Below are 10,270 nucleotides of genomic sequence, written 5' to 3'. Positions count from 1 at the left end.
TTGCATTATTCTTTTACCTTGCTTGTAATGTACAATGTTAATATATACTTCAAAGCGATAGTTATTTATTTGTTTACTTAAAAAATTGTGTTTTTTTTTTTTTTTTTCTTTTAAATTTATAAATTTACTTTAATGAAAAACTTTATTTCGTTATTTTATGTAAGGATCGGTAAGATGTTTCGGCTGTGACCTGTTTCAAGAGGAAACCACAGAAAACTCGTCAGAAGAAGGCGGACCGTTGTAATTCGTCAACAGATCTTCCGATCCACTTGAATAGTGTTCGGCATTTGGTGTCCTGCTATCATTGATACCTTTTATTGCCTTCACTATATCTGTTACCTCTCTTGACAAGTCCCTATGACTAATCACTACATGCACATCGTGCAGATCCTCATTTAGACTTCTGCATCGCGCCTCCAGTTGCATTCTCTGCAGACTAAAAAAGGGGCAATGCATCAATAGATGGGAGACATCTTGGAGAGTAACATTATCGCATGGGCAAGTGTTGATCTCAGATATTTTGAATCTGTGTAAATAACTCATAAATCCGCCATGTCCTGTCAAGCTTGGGTTTCCTAGGAAAACGGTGCCGATATCTTAACGGCCGTACGAACGGTGATGCGGTGAACGGCCGCCGAAACGGTGACTAGAGAGTGGTTTCCTAGGAAAACGTTGTCATATCTGGCGGCCACGGCAGCTTATCTGTCAAAAATATGCCCTAGAATGCGATCTGTCATATTTGTCGTTATTTATGAATAGTTTGTCACAGTTTTATTTAATTTTAAACATTTTCGAAGGCATGCGACCTTCTCGTGCACGAAAATTGTATTAAAAAAAGAGTCAACTCTTTTTAAGATTTTTAAGACAGTGAATTCAAGGAGAAATACTGTTTTTCGAAGGAAAATATGAGGCGCATAATTACTCTAGTAAAACTCGATTTGGAAGGACACAAACGAGATGAGAAAATACCAGTAGAACTCCAGGGCCTATTTGCTATTCGGTACTGGGATAGTAATGAGGTATGTAATGAATAATAATTTTGGCAATATGTAAGTATCGTTTCTGTCAATTCATTTGACAATTTTAAATACGTAAATGTTTAATGCCTATAGATATTAACTTTTGATAAATCTTCCAGATTCAAGACGACTCTGCTGATATACACGAATTTAGTCACCAAACTATTTCAACATCAACATCAATTGGCATGAAAAACACCGGACTATATTATAATGAAGCCAGTGTCCAGAACAAATGTAGTTATATCCGGCTTATTTTGTATGAGAGGATTTCTTAAAGTTATAGGTGCAATAGATTTTTTTTTTAAATTTATTAATAACAAATTTAAATACAATATTAAATACAATTTTTTACATTTTTCAATTACATATATTTACATTAACGTTTCCCATTACGTAAAAGAAATAAACAATTCTTGTGTACATAATGGGGAGTGACGTCTTATAATAGATTATTTTAGAATAACATAAATAAATTACAAAAAAGATATTAACGATGTTTTCAATCAGTGTTACATAAAGAAGAATTATAGATGTAATTTTTTACTTCTTTCTTAAATATATTGTATTCCTGACTGTACTTTTTATTATCTTTGTTCATTTCATTAAAGAAAAATATTCCTCTGTAAGTATAATGATGTTGTGCAGTAGTTGTTTTTAATCAATTTAATCCATCACAATAGATCTTCACAGGTTGCAGTGACGTCAGGAGTTTGTATACAAGGCCTACTTCACAATATCTTTGATATCCGATAATAATGCTATTAACAAAAAAGGCATTTGAATTGTTTCAAACAGATAAAATATTACTCCCTAGTTTACCTCACCCTTTAGATAATAGTAGAACTTTATTTTTCAAATTTGATCCTGTACTTACATTTAATTAAGTGTGTTTGCAATAATTGGATCAATTCAAAATAATCCTCATTTAAATGATTTCAGTATAATATTAGACGCTCAATTTCAACATTCGAAATTCATTAATGATCTTGAAAAAAAAACCTTGATCAAATTTGGGCACATGATATCATACAAAGTCCTATATCCAAGCAACATTCTAAAACAAAGTGTATCCCTAGAGTTAAAAGTTTTTAATGAGAAAACAATTGGTGGGTTTAAAGTGCGTAGCGCCTAAAAATCCAGAACTGTTTGTAGAACCCGAGAGTACTCTAGATTTTAAAAGTATATTTTGTAGATGGTGGAAGATTGTAAATGGGTAAAGTGTATTTGAATTTCAGAGATTCAACAATCTTCACAAGGAACCCATTAGAGAAGATAGTGTAGATCATAAAATTTTTCTAAGAAACATGTCCCTTTGGTTAAAAACTTGGAGACTCTCAATACCTGAGGGTTAGTCTCTAGGTGTACAAAAATTTAAACCCCCCATTACTACATTGGATGCGTTTTCAATGATGATCCTATATATATTTTCCATGCATAAAGTAGAATATTTACTCTTGAGTAAATTTCAAAACGATAACTTAGAAGCGAGGTTCGGCTGTTATCGTCAAACGAGTGGAGCTTATTATTGTATTATTTATTTGCAAGTCTTAGAGAGTGAGAGAAAACTTTGATTTAAATGTGCTGTAATATTGCTGGAGTGGAGTGAGGTTTTGGTAGGTATGTGAATATGAGAGTTAGTGTATATGAGTGTGAGGGTGGGTTTGTGGAAAGGGTGAGTGTGTGTTTGATACAAGTGGATAGAAACATCTTAAATTTATAATGTAAAAACAAATATATGATTCATAGTTTATATAATATATGTTTAGTCTCTCTGATTTGATGTTATATGTTAAACTTTTACATAGTACTCCTTGAGTATGTTGGATTTATAAATAAATATTTGCAATTTGTACAATATCATAATTACTTATAATCACATCTATATAATAACTAATTTTAGTTTATTTAATCCTGTAATTATTGTTATTAATATCATACTAAATGGGATATGATAAGGTTTGCTGACGGTATTGCTATGGTTGCTGAAAGTGAAGAAGAACTGCAAGAGCCCTTACAACTATGGAAAGCATTCTTCAAAATAACTACAGTATGAAGATAAATAAAGACAAAACAAAGCTACTGACTGTAGGCCGAATGCAACACCAGATGAGAGTAGTGATGTCGGGAATACCACTAAAGAACACCAAGGAGTTTCTCTACCTCGGGAGCAAAATAACATGGGACGGTTGGTCTAAGAGCGAGGTCGACAGCCGTATACATCAAGCTAGACTTGCATTTAAGAAAAGGTCCAAAATAAAAGAATCAAATAATATAGACCTAAAACTAAGAATACTCCTAATCAAGACCTATTTATGGAGTATCTTGATGTATGGCTGCGAGACATGGTGCCTATCCGAAAGAGATAAACGGAGACTAGAGGCTTTTGAGATGTGGTCCTATAGAAGACTACTAGGAATTTCCTGGAGAGACCACAATACAAATGAGGAGGTTCTCCAAAGAATCGAAGGTGGAAGGCACCTGCTCAGGACCTTGTCCGAAAGGCGAGCGAGATGGATCGGTCATGTAATACGTCAAGAAGGCCTGCATGTGCAATGAAGGGGATGACCGAGGGAACAAATTCTAGGGGATGCCCACGCCGAGAGTACCTGGAGGACCTATTAGAGGACGTGCGCTGCTCATCATATGTTGACTTTAAATGAGCCGCACAAGACAGGGAGGAATGGAGGAGAAGAATGAAAGGAATTGCTGCCAGCCAATCCCAGGATTGAGACCAGAGAAGAAGAGGATCATACTCAAATAATTTTAAAAAATACATTACATAATAATTTATAAAATAAAAGGTGTAAATTTTTAATTAAATAAAAATAATATATGCAATAACTACATTTTTATTTGTAACTGATCTTGGTGCGTTCTATTCCTTCACAGGGCCAATTTCTAGTGTTTTGGTGAACAAATCATGATATCCTGTAAACAGAAATAAGAGAAAGAAATATTTTTTTCTTTCATTTAGGAAACATTAAGTACTATTACATAGTTTTATAGTATGCAAAATTTTATGTAAATTATGTTTTTAATACCTCTTATGAATATACACATTATTGTTATTCCATTTTGTATTATAATTTTATATGTATTCTTCTCCTTTTTGTAAATCATGAGAAATGGAGTTTATACTCACATAATATATTCTCTATTGCATAATATTTATGTAAATTTAAGATCATAATGAAAAATTCTCAAACGATAACGATACTAAAACGATTTCTTGTTTAGCATTATGTCTTATACCCATATATATGTAACTCATATAATATTTGTACTTTTATACAAATATGAACCAAACTTTTCTTCTTTAAATATCTTTTTGTAAAACAAAAGAACCAGAATTCACTTTACTTTATGTTTTCTTTAATATTCATTTATGAACTTGTAAATATTATAGTAACAATTTATACTGGAACATCAGAACTTAACATTGCTTACTATATATAAACTCTACAGATTTCTTCTGAAAAATTACAATCATTATACACTTACTTCTTACAGACACCATAATATATACTTATAACTTTCATATGTAATAATATACATAACTACAAACTGTAAGTTCGAAACCAAAATGTCTTCAGCGTTTAACTAATAATTTATGTACCCCACAACACAGTATTGTATAACTTTTAACTCTTTAGGAATATCATCTGCTCCCTATCATACAAGTATATATCCAACCTCTTTGAATCATAATTAAATTCATTTTATTAGTCTGTCAAAATATAATATAGTATTTTACATAGTAACAACAAATATAAAGAATACATTTGTCATTACAAAGCAGACATTGTTATTAATTCATTATTACTCTATTATAGCTATGTAAGTACTCACCTAGAATTTGCATTCATAACTTACAAACCACAATACATTACTTATATTGACAGGCTGGAGAAAGTACAACATATTTTTTAAAACATTTGAATTTCTGATGCTTTCTTACATTTCGTGAGATTACTTAGCATTAGGTCTTATACGCATATATTATATGTAACTCATATAATATTTGTACTTTTATACAAATATGAACCAAACTTTTCTTCTTTAAATATCTCTTTGTAAAACAAAAGAACCAGAATTCACTTTACTTTACGTTTTCTTTAATATACATATATAAACTTGTAATAATTGTAGTAACAATTTATACTGGAACATCAGAACTTAATATTGCTTACTATATATAAACTGTACAGATTTCTTCTGAAAAATTACAATTATTATACACTTACTTCTTACAGACACCATAATATATACTTATAACTTCCATATGTAATAATATACATAACTACAAACTGTAAGTTCGAAACCAAAATGTCTTCAGCGTTTAACTAATAATTTATGTACCCCACAACACAGTATTGTATAACTTTTAACTCTTTAGGAATATCATCTGCTCCCTATCATACAAGTATATATCCAACCTCTTTGAATCACAATTAAATTCATTTTATTAGTCTGTCAAAATATAATATAGTATTTTACATAGTAACAACAAACATAAAGAATACATTTGTCATTACAAAGCAGACATTGTAATCAATTCATTATTACTCTATTATAGCTATGTAAGTACTCACCTAGAATTTACATCCATAATTTGGAATCCACAATACATTACTTATATTGACAGGCTGGAGAAAGTACAAAATATTTTTTTAATATATTTGAATTTCTGATGCTCTTTTACATTTCACTTGAAAGACTTTTATTCTTTCTTTTTTCACTGCTGGTTTTATATTTTTAAACTTATTTGAATTACTTTTAGAATAGCATTTAAAAATAATATATTGCTTTTTTTACCATAATATGTTATTATTTTTTTAAGATGTTTTTTTAAATTAACTTAAATTTATTGTCTTTTTTTCTTTAAATATCTCTTTTTACAAAGAGATATTTAAAGAAGAAAAGTTTGGTTCATATTTGTATAAAGAACTAATATTTTATGAGTTATATGTATATATATGAGTATAAGACCTAATGCTAAACACGAAATCATTTTAGTATAGCATACTTGAGGATTTTTCATTATAATCCTAAATTTACATAAATATTATGTAATAGAAAATATATTATGTGAGTATAAACTACATTTCTCATGATCTAAAAAACGGAGAAGAATACATATAAAATTATAATACAAAATGGAATTACAATAATGTGTACATTCATAAGAGGTATTTAAAACATAATTTGCATCCAGGTAAAAATAGTTTGCTCATATTTATTAGTACATTTTTGTTTTTATGATCAGTATTATTCTGGGAAGTGTTCATTTCAGGGGAGTGTCTGCCTTCCTGGAGGTGGATCTGGTGAGTCCGAAGTAAGTACTGCTGTGGGTATGGTGTCATTGGATTTTTCCATCACAATAGAGAAGGTAGATTTCAGAAAGTCTTGTCTCCCGTCTGTTCTACATTGTATGGCGTTCTGGAATGGTCTTCTGTGGCAGTCAGTAAATATAAATACGTGGCTCGTGTTGAGAAGTTCTTTGTGGATAAAGGTTTTCTTTGGACTGTGGTGGATGCCTGGTGTTTGTCTGATGTCTGCGAGTCTGAGTCGTAGGTCGTTGACGAATGTCCCCTTGTCCTTGCATGTTGAGGCAGTGAAGAAATCGCTCGGGAGCCTAGTAATTTCTGCTGGCAAACATTTGAGTTCGACTCGCACAGCAAATCTAGTAGTACTATCGGGAGAGTATCTACCCTCTCACTACTCGTATCTTGATCTGCACTTGGGTGAAAATAATTTTGTAGTATGTACTTATTCTGAAAATAAAATTCACAATGAATATACAGGAAAGTTATTGCAACCTACCTTATGTATCTAAATAAGAACTTATTACTGGTGTTTATGGAGTTGCTATAAAACTAGTTTGAACTTGTCTCAAATATAAATGGGAGCTCATTTACATACCATATTATTTAATTGAATTCGGTGATAAGAATCCTGGAACAAATGTATTAATAAGTCCCAAGTATGTCTACATTTAATCGTTTTTCTGTGCCATAAGTTTACTCATTAAAAACAATGTTTTGAGTATGTCCAAATGTTTGCAGACAGGCTGGATTTCCTCCCTAGGGAGTTATCTAGTTCTAAATTTGTTGCAACAGAGAGGGAAAACATTTTCGAGAAGGGAATATGGAAGTCTAGGCACTTACAGGGCTTATGCTCTGTCATAGGCTGGTTTAAGTAGGCATTTTACACATTGTAACATTCTCCATTCTGCCTATGTTTTAACATCACATTTCCTCAACTCTTCCATCTGTTTTCTTTTGTGAAGTAAAAGAGCTGAAACTTTTATCATTTGGGTGAGATTTATTCGCCTGAACCAATTAACTGAACTACGACGCAAATTCAGTATTCCCTTCTCAAAAATGTTTTCCCTCAGTTGTAACAAAAATTGTTTATATTGGTGACTACTCTTTGGTGTTTGTAGCTTTCTAGAATAAATAAATGTAATAATTAATGCAGAAAAAATATTATAGTAATGTTCATACAAGAATTACATTGGTATACTTATTTGTATCCATCGACAAATTTGTTGTATTCATTTCATGTTCAAAGGGCATATTTTATTTAAAATTCATCAAACTTACTCTGTTAAGATTATGTTCCAGGCATTTTTCTTGGCTCTTTAATATTCATGGAGAACTCCTTATTTTAAATCACACCCATGTGACTTTTAATCTGAAATGTTGTGTGTTATTTCATAAAATGTCAACTTCAAAATAGGTTAGGATTTGGTAAGGTAACCTAATAAAAAGTTTGATAATGTCCTTACAAGACAAAATGCGTCACATTTTACACCCTTGTAAATAAAAAAAATAAAAGGATAATTGAATCCAATAAAAGCATTTTACTTTGGATACCTTACGAAATTTTAATATAGAATTCAACCAATTATCTGCAGACACAATAAATAGGTTAGGATTCCTTGGAATCTGTTACGTATAAACAATGTTATAATAAATGTTTTGAATTAGAAAAATAACATTATGATAGATGCTTAGCTTTTTTCTTGTAGCTTATAAACATTTGCTCTGTTATTTTTATATGATTCTATTGTTATTTACATTTTAGTACATACCTGATATTTCAAGCGTTGTCCCGATATTTCTTCACGAACTTTGTTTCAACTCGACTTTTTAATAGTCTTTGCTCTTCCATTACATAAATCGTCATGATTTTTACAAAATTAATCAATATTTCGTCATTTTCAACATTCCGCACCACGTTTGCACTCATTTTGACAGCTAAACGGTCACCGCTTCGCGACAAAAACCGTTCGAAAACAGTTCGCACCGCTGTGACGGCCGTCCTGCAAATGGCGGCACCGTTGCTTCGACGTTACGTTCACGGTCAACGCTCTCTAGGAAACCAGCGCCATTGATTTACATAGTCAACGTTTTAATGACGTCATCCGCCGTCCCGTGACGGCCGCTTTGTGACGGTACCGCTGTCTTAGGAAACCATAGCTTCAGGATTTGTGTAAGTTCGTATCCTGCACGCTGCAATTTCCTGAATTCAAAAACATGCAAGTCTTCCTTTTTATGACTTCTATCTTCGTGCTCTCTTTTGTATGAGGTATCTGTATAGATGTGTTGCTGAATTAGCGGACATTCATTATTTGCGTAGCAAAGATAAATATTTTTTGTATTAACATTATGCATAGTTTTACAAATTTTACTTTCTGAATCGGGTGTGAAAATGCCCATTTGAAGATTACAAAAAATACGAATTCATCATTTAAAAAAATAAGAGAAATATATCAAGTCGTGTGTCTTACGTCGACTAGTGTGACATCACAGCCACACAAGAGTTAATAAATTCCTCCATTTGAGTTGAGCGAAATTGGGAAATGAAAGCTATAAATACGTCTTATAGCTAAATAAAACATAAATTATTATGTTTCTCAATATCTAAAGATATTATGAAAATACGTCTAGGAATTGTTTGTGTACCCGAAGAGTTCAATAATGTTACAATACGAGCTTCCGTATCATTACATAATGATTGCCGGTGACCTTTGTCACGTGACACGTTTACCTGAAATGTAACAACGTGACATAATAATACAACATACCATAATGTACATTTTAAGTCCATTTCGTCATAATCGTAGAAAAACGACGCATGTCATTTTCTTCAACTCTACATGAAATCAGTTCAAAAAAAAAATCACGCTTTACGACACGATTTGATAAGTACAAAAGTATATCATTTTAACCATGGGTTTGTTTTCTATATAAAAATGATATTTAAAGATGTAATTTTAAGGTTGTTCATTTTAATAAAAAATATATTTTACAAGTTTGTTTTTAACAACCGAAGATTATTTGTGTCTTACTAAGTGATCTAATAAAATTACATTTCTTTCCTTCAAACGAATGTTTTATATATTTGTCTTGGAGTAATCGTTATTTTGGCATTTTAGAAATCCAGTAGATTAATCATAAATAACTATCAACGTGCTTAAGTACATGCTAAGCATTTGAGCGATCACAATGAACAACAATGAACATGCTTAAGTTATCGCAGTCATATGTTAACGCGTGTGTAATCTTTAATTCAACGCTCATGTCGGTTTGTTTTTTGTTTTTCTCGTAAATAAATACAGTTCATTTGCAAAAAAACGGCGTTTTCTTTAAAAAATAATACAATATTTTGCATTCGCAAAATAGAAAGGAGTATCTTATACAAATAAGTGAAAATTAAATTACATACAATTACTATGGCGACTGCTTTCTTGACATTTGACTTTCCAACCACCGCGCGCCGACCAAATGCAATAAATAGCATGATAGCATTTCTCTACAATACCGCAGAGTGTGTGCGGACCAACTACTGCTTTACAAAATTATGACAGGAATGGTTGACTGTACAGAGCTGCTTGGTTTAATATCAATACATGTGCCAGCCAGGATTTGTAGACGGTACCACCTGTTTCATGTACTAATGAGTAAAACATCGTATGTTAAAAATGCTTTTTTTCGTAGGACTTTTTCAATGTACAATACAAATTTTAAAAATATAGATTACACAAACATCACTCTGTCAGATTTAAAATTTACACTAAAAATGCATTATGTAACTCAGTAGACATTATAATAATAAATATGTACATCTCCCCTCCCCTCCTTATCCTCTCTTCAAGCATTTTTGTCCTTATCCCGTCCAATTTACAGTAACTTAATGTTCTTAAAATTAATATTTTAAAAATCTTTGATTATTGAGTACAT

The 10,270-nt window shown here is 31.4% G+C and overlaps 1 protein-coding gene and 1 long non-coding RNA gene across 3 annotated transcripts; one reads left to right on the top strand and one right to left on the bottom strand.

Moving 5' to 3' along the window:
- The first annotated feature begins 562 nt into the window (after positions 1-562).
- Positions 563-4,448, top strand: LOC148276906 (uncharacterized). Of its 2 annotated transcripts, none has more exons than XM_088233605.1 (2): positions 563-1,019; positions 1,139-4,448. In XM_088233605.1, exon 2 carries the CDS (start codon positions 3,042-3,044, stop codon positions 3,576-3,578), a length of 537 nt encoding a protein of 178 aa, XP_088089731.1. In that variant the 5' UTR covers positions 563-1,019; positions 1,139-3,041; the 3' UTR covers positions 3,579-4,448. The 2 variants fall into 2 exon arrangements, with proteins under 2 accessions (XP_088089731.1, XP_088089732.1); XM_088233606.1 differs by having other exon boundaries at positions 1,139-4,435.
- A 1,417-nt stretch (positions 4,449-5,865) lies between these two features.
- Positions 5,866-8,409, bottom strand: LOC148276905 (uncharacterized). The gene is made up of 3 exons (XR_015823633.1): positions 8,119-8,409; positions 7,628-7,718; positions 5,866-6,796 (listed from the first exon to the last, which is right to left on the bottom strand). It is a non-coding gene; the product is annotated as an uncharacterized LOC148276905 (long non-coding RNA).
- Between the last annotated feature and the right edge of the window lie 1,861 nt (positions 8,410-10,270).

The sequence above is a fragment of the Micrasema longulum genome, unplaced genomic scaffold (assembly GCF_059751315.1).
Source record: "Micrasema longulum isolate JH-2025_06_02 unplaced genomic scaffold, ASM5975131v1 h1tg001130l, whole genome shotgun sequence".
NCBI classification, from domain to species: domain Eukaryota; kingdom Metazoa; phylum Arthropoda; class Insecta; order Trichoptera; family Brachycentridae; genus Micrasema; species Micrasema longulum.
The sequence above is the reverse complement of the archived record's forward strand: the minus strand, read 5'-3'. Positions and strand labels throughout refer to the sequence as shown.

What these genes read in the sequence shown, in the direction of transcription:
- LOC148276906 (XM_088233605.1), top strand. Translation starts at nt 3,042, where the DNA reads ATGGAAAGCATTCTTCAAAATAACTACAGTATGAAGATAAATAAAGAC.